Source organism: Lutra lutra, chromosome 4 (assembly GCF_902655055.1).
Source record: "Lutra lutra chromosome 4, mLutLut1.2, whole genome shotgun sequence".
Lineage (NCBI taxonomy): Eukaryota > Metazoa > Chordata > Mammalia > Carnivora > Mustelidae > Lutra > Lutra lutra.
The window spans coordinates 190,451,459-190,478,586 of NC_062281.1; the positions used below are offsets into that span (position 1 = coordinate 190,451,459).

At 44.4% G+C, this 27,128-nt stretch overlaps 1 protein-coding gene across 12 annotated transcripts in view; it reads right to left on the minus strand.

Moving 5' to 3' along the window:
- Positions 1-27,128, minus strand: part of KIF1B (kinesin family member 1B) — a 147,329-nt gene that overhangs the window by 17,209 nt on the left and 102,992 nt on the right. For 8 of the 12 annotated variants that reach the window (XM_047723792.1, XM_047723790.1, XM_047723794.1 and 5 more), the window contains 14 exons: positions 26,015-26,193; positions 25,206-25,343; positions 23,775-24,023; positions 18,376-18,494; positions 17,172-17,257; positions 16,714-16,843; positions 16,371-16,533; positions 13,701-13,791; positions 11,928-12,046; positions 11,257-11,312; positions 9,071-9,179; positions 7,456-7,522; positions 6,111-6,195; positions 3,410-3,515 (listed from right to left, as the gene is read on the minus strand). In XM_047723792.1, the coding sequence (XP_047579748.1) occupies positions 3,410-3,515; positions 6,111-6,195; positions 7,456-7,522; positions 9,071-9,179; positions 11,257-11,312; positions 11,928-12,046; positions 13,701-13,791; positions 16,371-16,533; positions 16,714-16,843; positions 17,172-17,257; positions 18,376-18,494; positions 23,775-24,023; positions 25,206-25,343; positions 26,015-26,193 (1,697 nt within the window). The remainder of the gene's footprint in view (positions 1-3,409; positions 3,516-6,110; positions 6,196-7,455; positions 7,523-9,070; positions 9,180-11,256; positions 11,313-11,927; positions 12,047-13,700; positions 13,792-16,370; positions 16,534-16,713; positions 16,844-17,171; positions 17,258-18,375; positions 18,495-23,774; positions 24,024-25,205; positions 25,344-26,014; positions 26,194-27,128) is intronic. The other 4 variants (XM_047723798.1, XM_047723799.1, XM_047723797.1 and 1 more) reach the window with 1 other exon arrangement.

Here is a 27,128-nt window from a genome sequence, read left to right on the forward strand (position 1 = left end):
ACAGAAAGGATGGTGGACGCCACCTCCATCAACACCGTCTGCTGGTGACGCAGTACTGGAAATGGTAGGAAGCTGCTGTGGCGTGAAGGGAAACCACGTCAGTTAGGTGACCCAGAAGCAGGACTGGGAAGAAAAGCGGCAGTGGCCCCTGTGGCCTGCACAGCACTAGCTGGGCCCCAGGAGAGCACTCACAGGCGAATGTGTTCCACACACCCAAACTGGAGTTCTTTAAGTTCAACTTTAAACAGTAAACCTTAGGCAAATAGAACAAAAGCTCTCTTAACCAAATTCCACTTAGCAACTTCCCAAATTCACTTATACTCTCCATATTCTTAAAATATAAAGACAGATGTCCGGTTCGCACTGAGCATCCTCAACTAGTGCGATCTCCCATGCCAGATGCTTTGCTTCCAAGACCTGGGTGTTGTGCTTACCAAGATCAATAGTATTTAGTTCTGAACCTGTTTATACAGTTTTAGTTAATATAATCATCTAATTTAATCAAATATTAGGCAAATCCATGAAACATGAGGGCAAAAGGAATTTTTGTTTAGTGCAAAACTAACTTTTTTTTTTTTTTTTTTTTGAAGATTTTATTTATTAGGGTGGCACCTGGTGGCTCAGTTGGTTAAGTGGCTGCCTTCAGCTCAGGTCATGATCCCAGGGTCCTGGGATCGAGCCCCACATCGGGATCCCTGCTCAGTGGAGAGCCTGCATCTCCCTATCCCTCTGCCTGCCATTCTGCCTACCTGTGGTCTCTATCTCTCTGTCAAATAAATAAATAAACAGAAACTTAAGAAAAAAAAGATTTTATGTATTTATTTGGCAGACAGAGAAAGACCACAAGCAGAGGGAGCAGCAGCCAGAAGGAGAGGGAGAAGCAGTCTCCCCGGTGAGCAGAGAGTCTGAGACGGGACTCGATCCCAGAAGCCTGGGATCATGACCTAAGCTGAAGGCAGCCGCTTAACCGAGTGAGCCACCCAGGTGTCCCTAAGTTGAATTATTTTATTTTATTTTATTTTATTTTTTGAGAGAGTGTGTGAGACAGTGTGAGCGAGCAGGGCGAGGGCCAGAGAGAGAGAATCCCAAGCAGGCTCCACGGTCAGCACGGAGTCAGATGCAGGGATTGAGCTCATGACCCTGAGCTTGTGACCTGATACAAAATCAAGAGTCAGATGCCCAATCCATAGAGCTACCTAGGCGCTTCCCAAGTTGAATGTTTGTTTGTTTTTTAAAAATTTTATTTATTTGACAGACAGGGATCACAAGTAGGCAGAAAGGCAGGAAGGGTGAGGGGGAAGCAGGCTCCCCGCTGAGCAGGGAGCCCGATGCAGGGCTCTGTCCCAGGACCCTGAGATCATGACCTGAGCTGAAGGCAGAGGCTTAACCCACTGAGACACCCAAGTGCACCCCCCCAAGGTTGAATGTTTGTAAAAGACATGATAATGCTGAGTTAAAAAACAGCTGTTAAGTTTGGATGTGATCAATGTAAAAAAAAGGAGGGGGGGCAAAAAATAAAATGTTAATGATCAATGTTAAAAAGTTTAAAGGATTTACATTTAGTTTCTTTATAGGTTTCTAGTTCTTTTTTTTTTTTAAGATTTTATTTATTTATTTGACAGACAGAGATCACAAGTAGGCAGAGAGGCAGGCAGAGAGAGAGGGGGAAGCAGGCTCCCCGCTGAGCAGAGAGCCCGATGTGGGGCTCGATCCCAGGACCCCAATCATGACCTGAGCCGAAGGCTGAGGCTTTAACCACTGAGCCACCCAGGCGCCCCTAGGTTTCTAGTTCTTGTTCCACCAAATTAAAAATCAGATGATGAATTATGGGCTTGGTTTTGCAAGAAAGACAATCAGAAGTTCAGTAAATGAGCCTACAATTTAAGGAAAGGCCTTGGCCCTGCAGTAAGACATTGACAAATTAATGTACGTTTATATAGTTTAAATTTAAAATGTTTTAAGTGTGTATCTTTTTATTAAATACTTGACTTTGGCCAACTTCTTTGATTGACTCTAAACTTCTGTGGAAGAAGCTGCTTCTAACGAAAGCCAAATTAATCTACAGCATCTGACCTGTGGCTGGGTATGAATCAAAGAACTTTTGAAGTTTCCTCTAATGCAGGCAACCGGCATTTCAATCAAACATCATTGTTCTGTGCATTTTGCTAAATAGGGAAATTTCAGATCTATTCCTTATAGTTGCAAAGAGAACACGGCGCACAGCAGCTGAGTGTCTGCTATCAACGTCCCGCCGGAGAGAAAACCCTGCGCGGGTACGGCTGACTACGGCTGACTTCGGAGAAACGGAGAAACGACTGCTCACGATTCTGCCCAGGGCTAGGCCAGGCAGGGCCAGAGCACGGCTTCCTTATCTCTGCACCCCTCCCACTCAGGCACACCCTCAAATTCCTTCTCTCTCACTCTCAGTGCCTTCAGCTCCTCCTACAGGCAAAAAACAGACACTTGCTTTTTTTCTTCTTTTCTATGCAAAACCGCCACAAGGAAACAATGGAAAGAAATTAATCCCAGCCCAAACTTTTAAGCCTGTTTCTGCTTTTTGTCTCCCTTTTTCCTCTCTCTCTTTCCAACACAGATGTGAGGACATTTTTCCGGAACAGACAGAGATGTAAGAAGTCTTCCTGAAATGCAAAGGCCAGCCCTGCTTTCCAGCCCTTGCCACATAAAGGAGTGGGGTCTGTGCACAGTGACATCACTCCCTTCCCGGGGAGGGAGGGGGGCCCAGTAGATTTATCTCCAGTCCGACATGGGAAAGCAGATTGGCTGTGTACTTTAGGCACTGTCTGTCCTCATTTGATTATAAAATGGAATTTTAAGGGAAACTAATTTAAAATTTAAAATAAAATTCATTATTTATAGCAGACAACCTTGTTCAGAAGAGTTTATATATATTAGTTTGTCACCTTTCTGAATAAATGAAAATGAAAAGCAAACACAGACTCCCGGGCCCTCTGCGGGCAGCAGCCAAGGCTAGACATAAGAGGGTCCGTTATGCCAGGAGAACGTGCTTCCATGACACTCAGGACCAACAGACCTTCTTCTACAGCAACCCCTTCACAGCAAAGCAGTCTCAGCAACAATTAATCTGTACTTTTAAACCCCTGGGTAGCAGGCTGCGCTTTCTTTTGCTGCTCTTGTCTCTCTGACTGTGTTACATCTACGCAAACTCCACCACACAGGACAGAACGTTCATTCGATCCGGTAACTGATCCCCACACCCCGGCCTCTATTTGTTTTCGGAGAGCAGCACCGCAGGGAGGAGAGGGATGTCTGAAGTGAGAAAGAAATTTGTTTCTGCACCTGAACAGGAGTCCCCGGTGAACAAGGAATCCCAATGGGGGAGCCATCAGCCCCTACAGGGGGGCCCCCTAGGGCTGTGCAGAGGCCCTACCTGCTGGAGTTGTGGGAGGACTTCAGGTACTTGGCAGAGATAATATTTAGAGAGAGGATGGCATCCACCGCAGCCTCATCCACCTCAGCCTTATTCCTGATCCGGCCTACAAGGAAGAATAAAGAAACTAGGGCAGGGGTACACTTGCAAACACAACAGAAATTCATTTAGCCAAAGAGAGACTTTTAAACCCAGGTACCTTCAGGTGTTGGAAGGGTCACGCGGCTCCCCGCCAAGTGCTCTCCCACAATTTCCCATGTTGCATTCTGCTGAATTCCCACATTTAGTCCATTGTGAAACCTGACTGATTCTCTATTCAAAAAATTTCTCAGATTCACCTCAACTTTTATTTCCACCACCCCTGCTCGCAAAGGTCATCCCCTTCCTGTCTGGAACGCTGCGGTGGCCATTTCACTGGCCTCCTGGCTGCTCACCTCTCCCCCTCTCCAATCCACCCTACGCCCACTTTCAACTTCTTAAGCCACCGCCTTCGTTATACCACTTTCTTGTTCAAGATCCTACAACCGTCTTCAAATGAAGACTGGGGGAGCCCGAGGGGGTGCAGGGCCTAGAGGTCAAGAGCATAGTCTGTGGAGCTGGACTGCCAGGGTCAAAACTCAGCTTCAGTACTTTCTGGCTGTGAGGCTTAGGCATACTGCTCAACCTCTCTGAGCCTCATCTTTGAGGCAGGATTAACAATTCTGCTCTCACAAGATTGTTACAACCATGTTATATGCTTGTTACATTATATTATATTAAACTAGTATTTTTAAAGCATTCAGAAATGTACCTGTTACAGAGTAAATTAAATGTTCATTTAAAAAAAAAAGGGCTTGAAAACCACTGCTCTAGATGAAGAGAATATAATCTCCCTTCTAGAGGTTCTTAATCTGGTCCACAGATAACTCAAAGAGTCTATGTATAGAATTCAGGAGGTCCTTGTGCTTCAATGCGAAAAAGAAGTACAACTTTATTTTCATAAACCTCTGACTGACATTTGGCATTTCCTTCAATTCTGAAAGGATGGGACAATTCACAGGAAAATCAGCAGTACCCGTGACTCTGTCCCCAGCAGAAATCATAGAAGTTTTCCTATAATACTAAGATAAAATATCCTGACATTCATCACACTCTGAATGATAAAAATCAGACTCACTGCTTCTTTACTGTACTTAATGCATTAATATAAAGGACAGTTTATGTTATAAATCTGTTTAGTATTTGAGCAATTTCAGTACCATTAGTTCCCTTTGTAATCCTATGTACAGCTGACCCTTGAACATGGGTGTGAACTACAAGGGTCCACTTATATATACAGATTTATTTCCTTAAGTACAGTCAGCACTGTGAATGTATTTTCTCTTCCTTTTTTTTTTTTTAGAGAGAGCTCTAAAAAAGCTGAGAGGAGCAGAGGGAGAGGGAGAGAGAATCTTAAGCAGGCTCCAATCCAGCGCAGAGCCCGACATGGGGCTCCATCTCACTACCCTGAGATCACGACCTGAGCCCAAATCAAGAGTCAGACACTTAACCGACTGAGCCAGCCATCCAGGCACCCCCTTATACTTTTCCTAATAACATTTTCCTTTATCTAGCTTACTTAAAGAATACAGTATATAGGGCACCTGGGTAGCTCAGTGGTTAAGCATTTGCCTTAGGCTTAGGTCATGATACCAGGGTCCTGGGGTCGAGCCCCAGAGCCTGCTTCTCCCTCTCCCACTGCTTATGTTCCCTCTCTCCCTGTCAAATAAATAAAATCTTAAAAAAAAAAAAAGAATACAGTATACAATACATGTAACATACAAAGTATATGTCAATTGACAGTGATTGGGAAGGTTCTGGTCAACAGTGGGCTGTTAGCAGTTACGTTCCAGGAGTCACAAGTTACAAGTGAATATTCGACTGTGTTTCTAACCCTCATGTGGTTCAAAGGTCAGCTGTACTTTATTTTTTACATTTAAAAACACAATTCTGAGGCTTCGCACTGCCAAAGGGGTTCATGGCAATAAAGATTCAGAACCCTGCCTTGGGACTCTAAAGCTTATAAGGTTTAGTCAATTTTTTCTTTTCATCATGCGACCCTGGCCGTGGGTTTCTAGCCATCTGCATGCTGGAGCCGTTCCTGACCCTCTTACTCAAGATGCTTTCTGTGTGTGGAAAACGAAACAAATGAAAACGCTCTCGTTTCTCCTGCATCTACTCAGACCCACCTGGATCCTTTTTGTTGTTAATTCTCAGCACAGATCTTTCTCACCCGCCCTCATTCTGGGACTTACTCATCAAAGTGCTTTATTTATTCATTATTTTTTGAAAGTATATATATTTATTTAAGTACTCTCTACACTCGGGGTGGGGCCTGAACTCACGATGCTGAGATGAAGGGTCGCACACTCCACCAACTGAGCCAGCCGGGCTCCCCAAACTGTTTCAAATATACATATGTTGTCTCCCCAACGGAACTCCCAACGAGCAGAAACTTCTGCCCTCTCTGAGCCTCTAACACAGAGCCATTCCCGCAATAGCTGAGTAAAACAATGGTTGGCTGAATGCCTTATCCCTAACCATGGGGGCTGAGAAACAAGAGTAGCTTCAAACTCAAGGCCACATGTCCTCTACACTCTGTGTTCTCCAGTACCCTCACCCCACATTCCCTGTGTTCCTCGAAAAAGCCCGGCTCCAACCTCAGCCGATGGAACGTACTCACCTACCACCAGCTCACGAACATCCTTCCAATGGAGTTCACTCCCCTTCTCGTGGATGATGGTCACTGTGACCCTTCGCTGGATGCCCTAGGTGACAGAGCCAGGCTGCAATTTAGCTGGGACAGTCTATGATTTCCTCGTGTGTTCTTTTCCGGATTGTATGGTATAGGGGTGGGCAAGAGGAGAGGTCTGGGGAGAGGGGAGGAATGCTGTCCCCACTGTTACTCTAAACAAAGGGATAGAGGTCAGGGGCTGAGGAAGAACCAGGTTCTGACACGGCTTTAAGAACAGATGACCAGATCCTATGACCCAGAATATGAGACCCTCGCTTCTATGCCCACCTAGGTCATAAACTTTTTTTTTTTTTACGATTTTATTTTCAAGTAATCTCTATATAAAACGTGGGGTTTGGATTCACAACCCTGAGATCCAGAATCACAAGCCCCACAGACTGAGCCAGCCAGGCGTCCCAGTCAAAAACTGCTGAGCACTAACCGAATCTACTTTTGATTTACCAAAGGAGGACCGACATTTCATGGCTAGATTTTTAGTCCACTGCAATGTCCATCTTCTATCTCCATTAAAAACTTTTTTTAAAGTTTTTTTTTTTTAAGATTTTATTTATTTATTTGACAGAGAGAGAGAGTGCACACAAGCAGAAGGAACGGGAGAGGGAGAAGAAGGGAGACTGGTGTGGGGCTCCATCCCACCCAAGCTGAAGGCAGAGGCTTAACTAACTGAGCCACCCAGGTGCCCCTCCATTAAGAATTCTTAACTGGAAGGGGCACCTGAGTGGCTCAAGTTGTGAAATGTCTGCTTTTGGCTCGGGTCATGATTCCTGGGATCGAGCCCTGCGTCGGACTCTCTGCTCAGCAGGAAGCCTGCTTCTCCCTCTCCCACTCCCCCTGCTTGTGTTCCCTCTCTCGCTGTGTCTCTGTCAAGTAAATAAATAAAATCTTTAAAAACAAAGCAAAACAAAACTTTTAACTGTGAAAGCATAGTTTCCAAATATGAAAACTGTATACAAGAAAAAAAAAATTATATTTAAAAAAATGACATGGGAGCTGCACAAATTACAGTAATTGAATAAAACAAAATATTTTTCAAAATAGGTCTTCTAAAATATATTTATATATTTAAGCAAGGGTATAATATAAGCCAAGGTCTGAGGAAGAAACATTAAAAAACAAACATACAAAAAAAGGAAAGAGAAAAAAAAGAAGAAGCAAGAGGACAAGGTTTCTCAATCCCCATATCCACTAAAATGGAGAGCACAAGCAGAGAAACAGAAAGAGCTCTGGGTCCATCCTCCCTCAGGGCCTCTCTGGCTCCCTCCCTCGTTAGTACCTGATGAAGCAGAAACGTCCCCTGGCAGGGCAAGCCCGCTGTGTGGTCGACCACAGCTGGGATGTACCTGTAAAACAGAAACGCACAAGAAAAGTTAGATGGGATGCCGGTGCTGAGGGTCACCTCACCCGCAAGTCCCTCCCTGTTGCTACAGCCCCTGTGGTCTCTGTCTCCCTTGTCTTCCTCACCATCTGGGCACTTCATCACACAGTCGTTTGCATTCAATGAACCCTGTCACTTATCCACGCCACAGCACCCTCACGAGACTGAAGAGCTCCCAGCACAGTAAACATCCTTCGGCTCCATCCCACCCACTTGCCTAACAGTCCACAAATAAATGTACAACTGCAACAGGAAGTGTCAGCAGGGAAGAAAGGGACTGTTTCTGATTTTAGGCAGTTTTTAAGAATCAGAAAGCAATGAACTCAGTAGACACTCTTTTTTTTTTTTTTTTTAAAGATTATTTATTTATTTTGACAGAGAGAGATCACAAGTAGATGGAGAGGCAGGCAGAGAGAGAGAGAGAGGGAAGTAGGATCTCTGCCGAGCAGAGAACCCGATGCGGGACTCGATCCCAGGACCCTGAGATCATGACCTGAGCCGAAGGCAGCGGCTTAACCCACTGAGCCACCCAGGCGCCCCTCAGTAGACACTCTTACCGTGAGTATGTCTCCCTCATAATGCAAGTTATAATCACATTATAGATCTGTCTATGGAAAGCACAATTTCTTAAAGCAACGTCACTACTGACAGTTAAATACAGTACTGATACAGCCATACTCTCTCACAGAGCAGGAACTCAAAAAATGTTCCATGGAGATGATCATGAGGGCGGTACTAAGCATTATCCTCAGGATAACATTTATTCCCCACCCTTTCCATGAACTGATACAGCCCCTGGCCTCTGTTTCGGAATGGGGATCTATTTTATGTGTTTTTCCAAGGGCATTTTAGAGACAACTATGAGTAACAATCACATTCTCTGCTCACTCTAACACAGCTCACACAGAGGAAGGAAGCTGATGTTGATTACTGTGATCTAGGTCAGCAGTCCTCAGCTGGAGGTGATGTGGAATGTTTGAAGACATTTGCGGCTGTCACATTGGAGGGGCGGTGCTACCAGCATCTCGTGGGTAGAGGCCAGGGATGTAGTTCAATATCCCACAGTGCACAGGACAGCTCCGGACAAAGGGTCATCCAGCCCAAAACAGGGCTGAGGTTGAGAAACCCTGGTGTAAAGAAACGTTCTGCCCCTGGTCCTCTCACTGAGATGATTAAGGTTAAAGTCCTGACTATATTCTGTGCAACATGCTTCTGACTCCCTTTGCTTTGCTGCTGACAGAATCCGCTCTGTAAGTTTTCTTTCCTTGTACAAAGTGCCAGTCTCCGTGTTCTTGCTGTTGCTAATAAGAAGGCAAATTATTACTCTGGACAGTCACTTCTTTGACCGACATCTAATTAAAAAAATAATACCAACACCACCAAAAATTCAATTCAAAACTGGAATTCAAAAGTGACAATGAGTCTTTAACCTGAATATGAAGAGACTCCAAATTACGTTTTCTAACTTTGAAAAACCTAGGCTTTGTTTAAAAGTTTATAAAGTTGGACTTACTCTCCTGTAGGCTCCAGTTCGCTGATCTCAAACCAAACCAGAAGATCGTACTTGCTCATGCTCTGGCCAAGGCTGGTTTTGCTCATGGTGTTTAACTTGGTGGCTGGAACTTGTAAAAGTTTTTAGAAAAATGTCAAAATACGGTCCAAGTCTACTTAGTAAAAGCATGTTCTTTAAGGACACACTCAGGAAAGGTAACAAGAGTCAGGCTGAGATTTAAATGTAGATTAAATGAGATTTAATCTGTAGACCCAGATAAACATCACCATCAATGACATTAGTGCCTCTAAATTCAGAGAACTGGGAAAATGGAGAGTTGGTATCTCTCTCCCTCTCAGCAAACAGTATCTGTTGATAAGAACACAGGTTTCGTGCAGAGTAAAAGTGCTCATGAAACCACTCAAAAACCTTCCTTAGACTCTCCTCTTCTGTGGCAGGCAGAGCAGGAAGTGGTGTGGAACACGTAGTGTGGGCAGAGCCTCACACCTCACGGGGTCTCCTCAAAGCTGCAGCTCATGAGGGAAGACCCATGCTCCAGCCCAGGAGTTCCCAAACCTGCTTGCAAGTGGGATCTTAAAGCAAAGCCCAGGCAATTACATGACACAATGTCTATGGGCAGGACCCAGTCCTCTGAGAGGACTGAAATCCCTCCAGGTGATTCCAATGTGCATGTTCTCTGCTCAGAACCTGGGAGCACCAGTTGGAGAGTCCAGTGACTTGGGACCGACTACTATTCAGCCACTAACTACTAGGCGACTTCGGCTGATTCACTGAATCTCTGGGAATAAGTCTCCTCATCTACACGAAGCAGATTAGGGTATTAGCCGCAATCTTGAAGAGGTATCGTGAGGACCCACTGACACAGGGTATCTAAAGGGGCCTTAGGACTCATACAGTCCTAGTCAAATGTTAGCCTATCTGCATGATTCACTCTGGCTGAATTCCACCTGAGCTGGTGCTGCTAGCCAAGAAAAAATCAGTGTCACTGAGTCTGGTGGTCATCTGAGGGCCAAAAAGCAAAATCAGAAGCATTAAAAACACAAAAACAAAAAAAACCATCTACTAGGAAAAATCTTTAAAACTGAAGAACCATTGCAAAGAACCCAAGTGAACAAACACAAGGGGACTCCGCCCCGCCCCCACAGGTGAGGGGAAAGCGGCCCCATCAGAGAAGGTGCGTCCTCACATCTCTCCAAGGGAAGCGTATTCTTGACAACGTGCTAGACCCTAGGCCCGGTTCAGGCAGCAAACAGCGATGTGTGTTTCCTACACAGAGAGCCAGGCTTTAGGATAAGCCCCTGAGCATGGCTCTACATCTACGGCAGAGCTAGGTCAGCTACTAACCATGTCGTTTGGGCGCCCTCTCACTCTGGCAGCCTGGAACTGGCAGAGAGAGAAAAGACGGCCCTGGGTCCGCCCCATCCTGGAAGGTGGCAACAGCGGAGGAAGCAAGCGCGTTGGCGTGCTCAGAAAACGCGTCCAACACATGCACATTCACATAGTCAGCTATGAGAAACCGAACGAGTTCAATCTTTCTCTCATGGTCTGAAGGCAGGATGGAGAGCAGCAGTACAGAGGTGGAGAACAAGTACAGGGTCGAGGGGAGGGTGGCAAGGGGGCAATGAGGAAAAAAGGATGAAAATAAAGAGAAAGCAAAACAAGATGAATGAACATGCAGAATACATTTGAGATGCAAAGAAGTGCTCAGTCACCCACCAGTCAGGAGGAGTTACATATAAAGCAGAGAGACTTAGGAACAGAGAGCTTATCAAAGTCCACAATAAGACCACCAGAAAGTGGCAGGGAAGGAGCCCTATCGTGTCTTACTTATTTAAATCAGGAACCTAGAATTCCAGTTCCTGCTGGACACAGGAACATGTAAAGATACACAGGAGAGGAGCGGGCATGTAAAAATTATTTCTGTCTGGGGACACCTGGGTGGCTCAGTTGGTTAAGCAGCTGCCTTCGGCTCAGGTCATGATCCCAGCGTCCTAGGATCGAGTCCCACATCGGGCTCCTTGCTTGGCGGGGAGCCTGCTTCTCCCTCTGCCTCTGCCTGCCATTCTGTCTGCCTGTGCTTGCTCTCTCTCCCTCTCTCTCTGACAAATTAAAAAAAAAAAAAAAAAAATTATTTCTGTCTGAAAAGCGACCCGAATAAGAGCAGTGTCACCCAGAGAAGGGCTCACCTGGCTTGGAGAGTGGCATGGGTGGAGGGAAGAAGCGGCGAGATGGCTGAGGTGGGCTGCAAAGGAAGGAAACAAAGTTCAAGGCTGAGAAAGGGTCTCATGTGGACATTAGCGGCATGTTCGAATCTCCTCCAGAAACAGATCATTTGCACTTTCCGATGAAGCAGAGTATCAGGCACCAGACATAATCCCCACAGGGAAACTGAGAACCAAATATTTTAATAAAAGTCCCCTTGTGGGTCCCAGCTAATAAGTGAAATATGAGAACTTTCCTGTTGACGCTGACACTCTACGATCACCCAAAAGGCCCCATCGTTGCTCTCATCACCTGTGACGTCTCCACTACAGCTCATGCTTCCTAAAGCTCTGGGTAGTGAGGAATCCTTACAATCCTCATGTTACGCCACCTCGCTTTCTATCCTGTTCAAAGTCTCTTCCTAGCACAGAGACGGTCCTCCAGGGCAGCTGGCAAACGTCAATGTGCTTCACCTATCATTCGTCACTCGGTGGCTTAGAAAAAAGGTGCTGATGTTTCTATAGAGGAAACATCGGGTAACACAGAAAATTGTTCTTCAATTATCTTAATCCCTTAAAAGATTTCTTCCTTCCCGGCAAGTGGCAGGAGGAGTAACAGTAAGATCAACAAGAATCGTTGCTTATCTGGTTCACACCTGTTCAGCTCCTGTCCTTGCAGATGAAGCGGGTGCTGCTGATAATGCCCGAAGACTTCAAATACTATCGGCTTGGTTTTGATATATTCCACAAACGATTCGGTGACCTCCACCGCAATCTAGTATGGAATAAAGCCAAGCTAGATTAGGGAAAGATCTGCTATAACACACACACATAAAGTCAGCACTTCAGAGTAGCCAGGATGTGCTGGGTATCGACTCTGCAGGCCTCCCATACCAAGACAGGGGCTCCTCCCTGGTTCTCATTACTCTACCGAGCTCCAGGCCTTCAAGACCCTCCGTCATCTGACACACCTGCTGCCCTTCACACACGTGCTGTTTTGGTTCAAACTCACCTGCTGTTCCTCCTGCCTGAGCTTCACTCCTTGGGATGCCTGAGGACTTACCCAGGCTACGGCTCTGCCTGGAAGGCCTGCCCCTATCTCGGTGCCTTTAAGTCATTCCTACATTCAAGGCCCAGATTTAATAGTAACAACAGTGAGAAAAACATGACTGTTGACCAGGCACCAGGTACAATACCGAGTCTGACTCACCTTTTCTTATTACACTATATCCTTCAGGAAGTTCCCCACCTCCTTTCTCCACCCAACATAACTTTAAAGTATCTTCCCATTAACGGAAATGACCCTGCCTTCTTTCTACTCCCTTTGCATTTAAGGAATACTTTTCTATGATCGCGTGCTACTGCTGTTTAAATATTCATTTGATTTCCCCTAAGCTCTTTGGGGCATAATCCTCTGTGATTCATCCTTACTCCCCAGCCATGTCAGGCACAGTCCTTGTGCATGCTAGCCCAATGAATATTTATGAGATATGCGCATGCTTATATTCATGCAATTAAACCTAAAAAAGAAAACAGTGTGTTTTGTGTTTGCTGTTCCATTTTCAGTGTTGTCCTTCCTGCTCCTACCATTAGCAAGAGAAGGAAAGCATGTCATGTCGTAGTGAAGACCCTGAACACCAGGACCACACTGCTCGGCTTCAACCCCATCTCTGCCACTTCCTAGCTCGGTCACCCTCGTGTGCGACCTTAACTGCTCTGTGCCTGTCATCTCAGCAGTCATATGGGGCTTATGAGGGTCTACAGTATAAAGGTAAGGATTAAATGAATGAAGACACAAAAAAGGCCTTTGGAACAGTAACTGAGATGAAATAAGAGCTCAGAGAACGTCAGCTATCGTGATGAGGCTGCAGACTTTGAATCGAGTGTGGGTGACCCTTCCTAGAAGAGACGGAATGCCTGTTGTCTTACTCTACAAACGACAGCTCTAAGGGCACTAATGGATTCATCATATGATCAGCTGCAAGGAAAAGAGACTGAATCTTAATTTATCTACAAAAGATAATTTAATTTTTCCTACATCTGAGAAATCTAAGTGTCTTATAGTTTAAAGGACAATATGTTAACTTAAACAAAACTCATATTAAATCCACTCATTTTTCTAGGAAGGAAACACTAAAAACAACTCACTACATTCCTACTGATGGAACATTTTTATGGGCAGCCCAACCCCCACACACTCCTGGGGCCCACTGTAACTCGAGAAGGCAGGCCACTCCGACCACTGAGGATTACCTCATCGCTCTGGCCACTCCCTCTATTGTCTATTCTCACCACCACGCAGCTTGGATAATCCTCCTTCCAGGGCTGCGAAAGACAAAGGCTGCCCACACAGGTCGACTGCCTAACACCGCATCTCAGACAGCCCCCAGACCTGCAATTCTTCTGGCAAAAACGTCCATGTCACTTACGTTCTGCACGTGATAGAAGCCCAGAGGACTTCCTCTGCCGTTGTTTTTGAGGGGTTCAGTGGAGAATGCTTCATCATGACGATGCAAAAAGCTTAATAAAAAAAACAGGACACATGAACTTCAAATTACAGTTTCATCAAGATCTATGCTTTAAGAACCTGACTTGGAGGGGTGCTTGGGTGGCTCAGCTGGTTAAAACATCCGACTCTTGATTTCAGCTCAGGTCATGATCAGGTTGTGAGATGGAGCCCTGACCTGGGAGGGGAACCTGCTTAAGATTCTCTCTTTCTCTCCCTCTGCCCCCTCCGACTACCTCCCTCTTAAAAAAAAAAAAAAAAAAAGAACCTGACTTGGACCCTCTGGAAAAAAGTAGCCTACTTAAGCAGAGTCTTTAACTGAACCAAGTAATTCGTAGTTCCTTGTGATACATATTTTCCATTATCATTCAGACAGCATTTTAGATTTTATTTCAAAAATGACTGAAAGATTAACTGACCCTGACCACTTAGCTCTGCGGACACACATGCGAGAATAGCTCGAAAGCACCAAGAGTGAATTCAGTGACTTCCTGTTTCTTTGTAGGGACATTATTTTTACTGAGAATAGAAATTATTGAAATCATTCTGTGCAGAAAAGATCTGGCAGATTCAAGCTTCCATAAAGTAGTACTAAAGCCTGTGTTTAGTGTTCTTGCCTAGGACAGTCTCTGATGACCTGCGAAGATTAAATTTAAATGTCACCTCTTCCAGTAAGTCTTCCCTGACTCACCCAAACAGCTGTGTCTTCCCACAGTACTAGGGACCCATTTTCCTTCAGTAGCAATGGTTTCACTCTTTGTAATAATATGTTTACATGCCTGTGTACCCGAAAGATAGTATCTCCTTAGTGTTCCAGATATAGAAGATACTCCTAAAATATTTGTGAAGCAACAGACTATGTTGCTCACAGATAGTGGGGTTTTACTTCTCTCTCCCTCCCTATTAGTCTGAAATAAACAGAAGTAGAATTAAAGAATACTGAATACAAAGATTTACTCTGACCAAGCCATCCAGGTACCCCTCTCCTTGTACTTCTTCTTTTTTTTCCCCTTCCAATTTTTTTCCTCTCCAGATCATAAGCTGTATGTGCCAGGGGCATTACTTGATTTGGGATCTATACTCCTCCAGTGCTCTGCTTAGAGCAGGGACAAATATCCTGGGGTTCCACACTGGTGATGCCTGAAATCATTCATATTGCTCGACAGCTGTGTCTTCTCTATACAGGCCAGATGAGAGTCTGTAAAAGCTCAAGAAGAATCTGAGCCTTCTTTCAACAGGAGTCAACACTCCCTCTCCTCCAGAGCTGACACCACGTGGAGAGGCTACTCTCGTGCTGGAGATTTTAGGACAAAAAGATCAACATGACTTTACTGGCATTTCAGATGCCAGTTAACCAAGTAGGTCTTTTCCATAAAATATTTCAGTTGTGGGGTGCGTGGGTGGCTCAGTCGGTTAAGCGTCTGCCTTTGGCTCAGGTCATGATCTTGGGGTCTTGGGCCTGAGTCCCAGGTTGGGGGCTCAGAGGGGAGTCTGCTTCTCCCGTTTCCCCTGTTCATTCCCTCGCTCTCAAATTAATAAAATCTTAAAAAAAATTTTTTTTCAGTTGCCTAACTAGTGTAATAATGAAAGCTCAAAGCAACAGGGTCATCTAGCTAAGTCCACCCCCATGTTAATTTTGGGCTGCTAGTGAAAACACACCGACAGGGCACAATCAACACTCGATAGGTAATATGTCAACAACAACTGTGAGTTCTAGCAAACAATATCAGTGGCTTACTATGCAGTAATCACATCTGATTCGCGGCTATAATCTCCATAAAGGCAGTGCTTTGTCAACTGTACGAGGACCCCTGATGTGCAGAGAGGCACATGCTGAAGGACAGGGATGGCAGAACTCTCGAGGAGCCTCCTGGTGGCGCCAGGGGCCAACTGCGGACTTGGACTGAGTCAAGGGAGAAAGCACTCTCTTGTACTGTGTGGCCCTTCCTCAGTAATGAAAAAACATACTGATGTCTGGAGGTATTAAAAGTTAACACTGTCAAAAGAGTGTTTTCCAAGGAGTGTTATGTGAAGAAAAACTCCAGAGGGTTACAGGATAGAGTTTGTAAGTGGCTAAGCAATGAAACCAGTCACATCTCTACAAAGTAGTTATTTTTCAGTTGACGTGGAATTTTACTGTCATTTGCATGGTTTTTTTCCTCCAAGTATTGAACAGGTGTAACTGGTGGCTGGATAATTCATGGCCTTCAGACTTGTTTATTAATAAGATATTTCCCCATGAAGAGCATTAAAAAGATGATTAAACAGGCTTATCTACATCAGATCCTGTATTTCCAGCAGAGGGGGGACAGGCCACCGTGGAACCCTCTTAGCAGGATGCACGGTCACACCCCTCCTCACAGCAAACTCGAGTTCATCCCATTTTAGGTTTCTGGTTCTTACTGCCCCCTGGAGTGAAGAAAGCTGTTTTATTTCAGACACTGGTAGTTGTTTCCCACTTTCTCACATAGGGGAAAAAAACAAAAACAAAAACAAAAAAAAACACCTCGCATATGTAGAGTGAAGCACTGGGTGGTACACAAAGGATGTCACCCGGGTCACCATCGAGGCAGGCACGCAGAGGGGGGCTTACTTGAACTGACAGAAGATATCCGCATACTCCGGGAGGATCCCGCTGGCCTGCAGCACAGTTACTCGGAAAGTGAAGGCGCTGCCCAGTTTCAGGTGGTGGCCGATCTCTTCAGAAAACCCTTCCATGACCATCTTACCATCCAGCAAAGTGCCCGACTTCAAATCTAGAAAGGGTCAAATGAACACACATATGGTTCAAATACGGCACAGATCACTCTCAAAGAGGAGAGAGAAGGGCACGCTTTCCATTCCTAGTCGACGAAAGCAACTATCTCCCTTGATGATGGTCAGTATCTTGCCCTCTTTGAGAATGTCCCCAGTCACAGTAACCTCTGTCTACGTACCCAAGTCATTCATTCGATTGATTTCTTCTGGAGGAGTGGTGACCTCAGAACTCTGACCCTGTCCTTCCACAATCCTCAGTTCCTCCAAGGACAGACCAGAACGAGTCATTGCAACTGAAGAAAAGTCATTCTGAAAACAAGGCAGGAGCAGGGAGCTGGTCAAGCAGCATGACAGCATATTTCCCCCAACCTCCTATTTGCCCCAAAAGTAACAATGGCTGGAAAAGTATGTGGATTAAGAGCTGCCTGAGAAAAGGTAATAAAACAGAATTAGTGTCATAGTGTCTTTGCCTCTGTAATTGTTAGACATATCCTGTGTTCATGCAACAAGCCCGTGGTTACCTGTCTTTTGCAGCTCTGGCCAGAAGAACTGTTTTCTAGTGAACATCTTCCCTTATTATAAACCTGTCTCCTGCCTTTCCTTCTCTGAGTTTTTCCCTCCCTGGAAGGGTTCTCACCTGATTAAAGCACTCGTTATCAAAAGATATTTTAGCTGTTCCTGACTGTCGAATCCCAGAACCATAATCAGGAGCTTCTTCATCCGCTAAGTAGAAAACACAACAACAAAAAAGAGAAGGATCAAATGAGTGTACGATGGGGCCAGAGGAATGGCTCTTGTTGGATTATAAAATAAACAGGAAAGTGGTGGAGCCTTCTAGCTCTAAGACTTTCGTAAGAGGAGATGCTGAAGAACGAGCTTTTGCTTAAGAAAGGAAGAGCCGGAAGCAGTGAAGTCATAGGGGCTGATTCCAACTCTACGCAGAGGTGTATTTACCAACCTGCTCAGCTCAAATGAGACTATTTAATAAGGAATCAGTTTTATTCTTGATATTGTTCAAATGTCACACCTAGAAACACGGACTCTTCCCTTGGCAAGAGGACATGCAATACCACCCAACGAACAGCTGAAGGTATGGGACTGTGCTTGCACAAACTGGCATAGAGTTGACTCTGGTGACCATGCCAAAGATTTCCACAGGGAAAAGCTGCGAGGCCACTCCACACCCCAGGGCATCTAGAAATTATACGAAATGGCCACATTCTTTCCTCAGAATGTAGGCTGGATCATGGAGAAGTGTAAAATAGCAGAATCTTGATCCATAAACAACAAAGCAGTAATCCAAGGACTGAAATGGCTGGTACAAGTACCGTGAGAGAAAATTACGCAAGAAAAAGGTCCTGGATATCCTTTGTTACTTCTGAAGCAGTTTTAGAAATTACTTTTATAAAAGTTGTTCTTTTTTTTTTTTTTAAGATTTTATTTATTTATTTGACAGAGATCACAAGTAGGCAGAGAGGCAGGCAGAGAGAGGAAGGGAAGCAGGCTCCCTGCTGAGCAGAGAGCCTGATGCTGGGCTCGATCCCAGGACCCTGGGATCATGACCTGAGCCGAAGGCAGAGGCTTAACCCACGGAGCCACCCAGGCGCCCCTAAAAGTTGTTCTTTATGTTAAAGGAATCCCTTCATCCCACTTCATCCTAGTGGCCCAGACTAACAGAATCTATTTATGATAACGGGGAAATGATAACTAAAAGGAAGCAATGAAAGCTTTCTCCGAGACAGACACACCATCACGCAACTGAAGTGCAGCCCACACAGAACTGGTCTGCCTTGTGTCTGGGCGAAGAACCACAGCTCTCACGCGGGGACAAGGTCACCTACCTGCAATGGCCTGCACGGCCACACGCAGAAACCCCCGCACTTCACCTTTCTCGCTGACGATGGCTACCCTGTGAATCAGGGGCACCGGGTACAGCAGGTTGCTCAGGTAAACAAATGCCCTAGAGACAGAAACCGGGAGACAAACATCTGAGCGCCCCGCAGGCAGAGAAGCTGGCTTTCAGATTCCCGAGAATATTCTCAGGACTTCTAGGCCCTGTCTTAAGGTCACCTTTCTGTTCTGTACTACCAGACTGCCTCCCGTTGCTCTTCTGGCAGAGATAATACAGAAAGAAATGCAAATGCTTGGTAAAGCAGTGGACAAAGACCAACTTACACTAAATTACTCCCTATAAAAATGACAAGTTAAAAAAAAAGACTAGCGTAGGTAGAAGAGTAACAATTGGAAATAGACTTTCAACCGGACTGTCCTATGGATACTGCTAAGGTGGAGAAAAGGGAACCTACTGAAGAGCTTAACCTTTTAACATAAAGGTGTTTTGTTTTATTTCTCCCAAGAGATAAACCAGAAATTGGGAGACAAAAAAGGAAGGAAATGGGACTGAAATACAGTTAATAACTCTAAAATAGATTTCAAGTCACAGCATTATGGAAATGCTCTAGGAAATGACTATTATTTTCAGACAGGTGACTGACACATATGAGCAAAGAGGGTTTGTAGCCAGAAGTTTCTGAGGAGCAAGCTTAGAGGAGACTCTGGCTGGACACAGACGAATATCCAGGGAGAAAAAGAGAGCTCATCCATAAAGGATTGCTTTTGTTCCTGGAGTCCAAAACTTAACTCAGAAATGGAAACACGAAAGGAAGGTTATAGACCTAAAATCGTCTTTTTCAAACAAACTAGCAGAGTTCCATCGCATTTGTACTCTTTTTACTTCATTATTTTGTATCTATTGATTTTTTTTAACAATAAAAATGTGATTACAAGTTCATTTCAATTAGTGAATGTGATACAGAATCTAGTTCCTACTGTTACTCTTGTCTTCCCACAGGGTATATGATCTTTGAACACAAAGCAAGACAAGAGAGTAAACATTTGCACCAAGAAATCAAACATAACCGAACGTGACACGTATGCCTGTCTGCTTCTTCTCCTGCTCTGAGTCTGCATTAGAACAAAGAGAAATGGGAGATGGAGTGGATTTGTGGGATTTCAACTCAAAGTAATGAAAAAAAATACTGAAAATAGACAAAGTACACCACAGAAAAAGACATGTTAATAAAACTTAAAGAGCATAAATGAAATGTGAATGAAAACTGTAACAAAAACAACTGTAAGTAAAACACTGAATCAGATCAAATGAAGTCTACTTCCCTTTCAGTCTGCTCCAAAGGTGGGGAAGGAAATACTAAGAAACAGAGGGTTAAAGCTATGTTGTATAAAAATTTAAAAATGGAAAGTCTTCTAAAAAGGATTAAAATAATAAGACTCTCAAGTACTAGCTACTGTGACAGAAGTTAAAGACGAAGAATTTGGCCTACGGTACCAAATGGATGGCTTCCCTTTCCCAGTCAGCACCATACAGACCACCTTCAGCTCTTCATGATTCCAGCCTACTTGCTCGCTCTCAGTGCCTCGATGGGGCAGAGTCACCACACGTACCTGTCCCCGGCGTGGAGCCTACCCTGAACTCTACTGCCCACCTCACGCCTTTGATTTCACAACTGCAGGTCAGGTCTTACTCTGAACATACTCTCATGACAGGCTCCCCCAGCGCTAAGTGATCTCAGTAACACACATGACTCCATCATTGCTATGATTTACATCTATATGACTGTTTGTCTGTCTCAACCACCAGTCTGCAAACCTGAGAGAGCAGGATTCACGTTTGATTTTGTTTACTGCTGTCTACAGAGGGTCTGGCATATTTATTAAGTACACTCAACATCCAATCAACATGATTGAGCGTCTATGTACATGACTTGTCCTCTATCTTTAATCAGAAGTGGACCATTTTCCAGAAAAATGGGTCACACCAGAGGTTGACTTTTCAAAGATATACTCAAGATAGATATTAACTATAGAGAACAAGTTTAGGTTCCTAACTCTACTTAATTTGTATAGTTGTTTTTATACTTATGCCAGGAATGCCTGTTTCTAATTTTCAAAAAGCTTCCCATTGAAGGCACTGCATATCGTGTTCATACACGCATTACAACAAAGTACTGTCTGACCACACACTTAGGCAAAAATCCCCTTTCCACCTATGGCAATGGTTATTCCAAAGGTGAAAGGACAGAAAGTATTCTTTTGTATTTCCCGTTTTAGAAAAGAGACTTCCGTGATTCTCCGGCAGTGGCAGGGGCACTGGCACAGGGGCTACACACCGCATGGTCAACTTGCCAGCTCTCCCTGTATTATTATTGGAAGACTGTCCTTTGCCCAAGGTCAATGCCGTAGAAGTTCTCCTCTGAAGTTTTTTAAGCTGGAATTTTTATAAATACTCTGCATTCTTGAGAGTCCTTATACTTTGACCTAGCAGACTGAAGGAGAACAGAAATGAGAGAGGTGAAGATGTAAAGGGTATATTAGCATAAGTTCTGTGAAGTTACATCAAAAAGGGAAACTAATTTGGTCAACAGAAAGACAAATCAGTGTAATTATGGTTCTAGTTACAGAACACAATGTCAGTTCAGACTTAGGTGTCAGAATAACCATCTTTTGCCCCCTTTTAACCCAGCTTAACTATTTTACATTTCATCCCAAATTATAATGGATGGTTCATAACATCCCAGCATGCCATAAGAGAATAGCTAAAGGGACAAGCTCTTTTCATTTTCATACAAAAATTCGCCAGAGGCAGCCAAGGCCAAGAAACAAAACCTACAAATGGAATTTCACAAGAAAGTGGAAAATTTTTACAAGCGAATTGTATTTGCAATTATGCGCCAATATGGGAAGTCCAATCCTGTGAATCACAAAAACAGGAAAGAAGTTACTTCTCATACGTACAATGACCACTACATATCTGGGTGAAGTTGCATAGTTATCAGTTTTGATTGTAGATGAGAAATGAAGTCAAGGGTGAAAAGTAAAGAGCTATCCCCCACTTGACTGATGGCCACAATTTCACCCCCTCCACTAACATCCTCCTCACAAGTTAAAGTTAGCTGTAGAACCTGGGAAGCCAAACATATGGAAATTACTTGAAAATCAAAGCAGAGCTGATTGCTTTATACCTATACTTAAATCTGATAGGATTAAAACAGTAGAGAAAATAATGCATACATTTTAAGCCAGTGAATGTCCATATTAAGTGGGATTCTGACCCAAGTTCTCCACACAAGCGACTCCAAATACAAAGGCTTCGGAAAACTCTTCACCAGGATAGTCACTTGGCTAGTGCGGATGACAGACTCGAAAAGATAAAGATCTTTAAGGCTCTCCGTTTTCCTACCTAACTCCTCACTTGTACTTGAGACCCCGACAGGCCTCGGTTTCAGTGAAGCCAACGTGCGGCCTCAAACATCTCCTAGGGTCAGGGTTCGTCGCGATGTGCCGCGTGAGATGAAGCTCCACGTTCCTCCCTGTGTGACGGTGCACAACGAGCAGCTGCGCAGCTGGCACCAGGACAAGCAGTTTAGGGACAGAAACTGAGTTCTAACTCCCAACCCTTTTAGAACACACAAAGCCATAATATAAGAAAAAGCTCTATGGTCCCATTATTGGTACACAGAACCACTGCTCTCAGTTTTAATATAAATCAGCTTCTCTGAAATTCTAGGCATCTATTTCTGGCAATACACCAGCAGAAAACAACATTCATGGCTGCACAATCCGTTAATGCTTATGCACGGAAAACCTGAATAGATGCCGCTCCGCTATCATAAACTCCCAAGACTGTCTAGTATTACATTACAAGCCCTGGTCACAGTTGAAGCTTTTGTGTCTACCAGCAAGCTTGTCTTGCCCCCTGTCCGGCTCAGTGACCGTACACCCCAGTAGTTATATTTAGTCCTTGCCAGGCGACCAACATCACACCATGAGCTCAGTGTGAGACTTACCTCCCTACTGGCTCAGGACATGTGCTGCGCTTTAATTTTTGGAGAACTGGCGTAATTCCCTATTTTTAAAGCATTCAGCAACATGTGGCCCTAATGAACTGTTAAGATTCAATTTCATACCTTAAAACCTGCACACACTTTTTGTGAATCCAGCGAGTGCTGCACTGCTGAATTTGTAATAAAATTACCTCAGCACGAAGACTGGGTGTAGACAAAGACCTCAGTATGAGGGGCATACGAGGAGAGCTCTGCGTCACTGACAGATGGAATCTGAGACAAGGCCTCAGTTTGGAAAACTCAACACAGAGCAGTTTCATGCAGTGCTGAACAAATATCCATTGTTGGTGGTGTCAACAGATAACTTCATGAGCTTCATCATTATAAAACCTATAGGTAAAATTTTGGCAGAAGCCAAAGATCTACAGATAGGTCCACTGAAACTGGCTAAAGAAAGGCATCCATTTCAGACAAAAGGAAACTTCATGTTCCTGATTCTTTTTCTGACTCAAAGTAGGTAAAAAATAAACCCAACACACTCCTCTATTTATTTACTTTTTAAGATTTTTTTTTAAAGATTTTATTTATTTATTTGACAGAGAGAGATCACAAGTAGACGGAGAGGAAGGCAGAGAGAGAGAGAGAGAGAGGGAAACAGGCTTCTTGCTGAGCAGAGAGCCCGATGTGGGACCCGATCCCAGGACCCTGAGATCAGGACCTGAGCCGAAGGCAGCGGCTTAACCCACTGAGCCACCCAGGCGCCCCACTTTTTAAGATTTTTAAGTAATCTCTACATCCAACTTGGGGCTCAAACTCACAACCCTGAGATCAAGAGTTGCACACTCTACTGACTGAGCCAGCCAGGCACCCCCTACCTATTTATTTATTTATTTATTTAGATTTTATTTTTAAGTGGCCCAACACTACTCCTGATTCTACTTTTATCCTCTTGATTCCTGCCAGTGTTATACATCCTTTGTTTCAACCTTGGCCTTGCTCTGCTGTCCTTCTCATGTCATCCCCCTCTGCTTCTTCACTCACATTCCTATAAAAAGGAAGCATCACAACATAGGAACATTCTTTGACCTTGTAACAGTAGACTCAGCTCTAATTACTTTCTCCTCTGGGGTTTTCCCCTTCAGAGGGAAATTACTGGGGAGTTTAAGACAAGGGGTCCTCCACGGAGAGGTTTCACACACTGCCGTAGGCTGTACCGAGCAAATACTGACTACCCCATAGACACGGCCTGAGGGCTCTCCCCGCCAGATCGGCATGTCACAAATGGAATCTGCTAAGGAACATCATCCCGAATTGCACAAGGAGCCTCTTTAAAGCAAGAGCTGGTCCCTTTTTGCCCTTCTCACAATAACCTCACCAACCTTCCCACTAAAATGAACCATGGGGATCGGTCGTAAAACGGGTCATGCCCGTCACTGAAGAGATCTGATCCCTCCTCCGTCCCTGCGTCAGAGCCGGTGTCATCCACGAATGCCTCATCATCAAAATCCTCCATTTCATCTTGCTGTTCGTCAGCCAGCTCAGTGATGTCGGAATCGGCCGTGGAAAAAGTGGGGGAGGGTGTGCGGTCAGCAAGGCGCTCATTCACACAGCCGTGGAAAATGGGGGAGCTAGACACCAGGGAAGACGCCAGGGGACACAGCCAAGGAAGGAGAGAGGAACAGTTGGTTAAACAGGAAGCTATAGATGTCAACAGGACAGAACCCACTGGGAATCAACACAATAAAAGCAAGTGGAAAAGCAAAAGGATAAAATGAGCATAAATCATCTGGTTCAGGTGAAAGGGAACAAGGACTGGTCCTTAGAATAAGAAAAGCAAAGGAAATACATGAGTGGAAGATCCCAGGTAAAATGTGTGCTGCAAAAATGCTTGTATTTTCCAGTTCACACAAAAGATCAGCAGCCAAGCCTCAAAGGAGCCACTCAACATTTGGTCAAATAAAAAAAGTACAGATCTTTATTCCAACTCCCACGTCATCTCGGAGCAGAAAACAAAATGGATGGAGTGGTGTACGGCAAAGCAAGTACAGGCCTTGCTTGGATAAGACGTGTTTGGCCAATTCAACGCTTCAGAAACACTCTACTAACAGAGTGGAATGGAACAGATTTAACTTCATTTCTACAAAATACTAGGACTTCAGCTCCTTCTTTTGGCCTAGTTCCTGTAAAACTGTCAGAAAATTTTTGCAGTTGAAAAACAATTCAATTTCTGAAATCATTAAGCTCAGAACATATTACATTACATTTCTGCTTTTTAAATTCTAAACCTCTAAGAACTTGGACTCCGTATGGATTCACAGGGCACTACTTGTTTTCATTACACGTTGAAATGTATGTATGCACAGAAGAGGCTCAGGCAGATGACCAAGATCTGCAGTTAACTCACCCACGGCAAAGACTAACATGAGATAAACTGCCTTTAAAAAAAAAAAAAAAAGAGGACACGTCGGATCAAGAAGTTTGTTGCCAGCTGGTAAGGTGTAAGTCATACTGATTTTAAACTGTGCAGGATACAGATACAGGTTTTCTTTTTCTTGCAAATCTCTGCTCTTCAACTGTAAGAGGCAGGGAAGGCTGTCAATTACTCTGGATCAAAGACGAGCCTGAAGGACGCACACTGAAGAAAGCGTAGGCAAGTTTACCGCATGACCCGGTGGCTGGGTCTGAATGGGTAAGATTATACGTGGAGCATTTGTGCACACTTTTTCTTTTAACTTTCTGTAATAGCTGCTGAGGTTTTAAACAAATCACTCACTATTTAAAAAGAAGACACTGATGAAATCATCACGTACCTTCCGACCAGTTTGAACCAATGGAACCGATCATAAAAGGGATCACTGCCGGTCACGGTGGCTTCGCTTTCATCCTGGCTGCCGGAGGCCACCTCACCTGCCCTGTCATACATCTCGCGCATCAAATCCAGCCTCTGCCTGCATAAACACAAAGTGCTCTGCTTAATATCATGAGATTGCATCAAAATTTCACTCTGGAAGTATCTTCCATGCAAGATTAAAAAAAAAAAAAGCTGTTCCCATCATTTAATGATATTAGAAAAGAATGAAGGCCCAAAGTAGAGAAACTCACAACGCTCAGTATTCACAGTGTCTGAGTCTAGAGACAAGCCACCAAAGTAAAAAATGGCCACCTAACCGCTACTGAATCTTAAGAGAAATGTAGTTCAGTGGTATATGACATCTCAAATATAATGTACAGTGGAAAATATCTCACCATGCTAAAGGCAAAGGAAACCATATTGTAACTTTCCTGTTTATTACTGTTTATCACCAGATCCAGAACAGAAAAGATAAATGATTACCAGACCCAAGGCAGAACTAGGTATCATGAGATTGAAACATTTAAAATGTAAGAGGGTCTACAGGGGGCAGATCTAAATCCGATCTACAAGCGACAACAGAGCGGGATTCATTGATTTAGCAGAAGATGGACGGACAGTGGCAGCCCTGCAGAGCAACAGCATTCAGCACCACAGAAAAGGAAGCAATAGTACCATCACACAGCGGAGAGTCTGAGGGAGCCCACCCAAGCAATTTATTATTATTTCCTAAATAAAACAACTGATTTTATGAGGAATTTTTCATACTTGAGTTTCTCCAAAGACCAATAATGCGTTGCTCCATTCTTCAGATCCTGGACCTCTACGGCCACCACAGTACGAGGGAAAGGCCTGTCTTCATGAGTTTTCTCCATCTCAGTGGGAAGTAATTCCGGAGGCAAAGGGGAGTACAATGTGTCCGTCAGCAGGACAAACTGGAACTGCACCTATGTGGAAAGAAGAAACCATCCCAATGGCCTTTATATTTTCAGCAAGTCAGCCTCGGAAATGAGGCGATAGAATCCTACTCCACGGGAAAGAGGTCAAACGTGTAGTATGTGCTCTGTGAACAGCCTGTGATTAACTGGGGAAAAATGGCCACGTGTGTATCAGCTGTAGAGAACCATCCTAATTTCAAATTAAGCTTTTTACAGACTTTGCTCTCCTAGCCCAGCACAGTGTTTTTACACAAACTAAAATCTCAGTCCCTATATTTTGGTTGATGGAACTCACATAAGAGAACAAAAGCTGGACCCACAAGGACATCTCTAGCTTCTCACTGAGTCGTGGGCGGGGGGGGGGGGGGGGGGGGGGGCGGCTAGAGCAATGTCACAGCTGGTTTTCCATCCTAAACTCAAGAAGCAGGGGTGCTACTCTTAGAAGTGCTTACTACATGGAAAGTGCTTTGCGTGCGCCATGTCATTTATGTCTTGCTACCGCCCTGTATTTTCACCTACGAGTATCATGTAAATGCCAGATACACCAGCAAGAAGGAAAGACAGAGTCTCCTGCCTGTACTTCGTCTGCTTGGAGAGAGGGGTAAATACTTACAAAATGAAACGGGCTGGTGAGACTGAATGAAGAAGATATCCTCCCCTGTTATACAGCACTAGAATACAGCCCTAGGGGAAGAGAATGAATCTCCCAAGGCTGAGCCCTCTGTGCTCTTTCCTGCCACGTGATACTGCCCACTGACTCCACTGTCATCCTAGTAGCCTCCATTCAACAGTGGGACAGGGAGAAGAAGCAAATCTAAGATGTGGTGTGACGTTCTGGTAATAAGGAAAAGCAGTAACATTTATTGCCTTTTCAAGTCTAAGAGCTATTTCAACTCTTTACATCTACTCCTTCTTTCAGGCCTCACAGAACCCTAGGTGGCAGG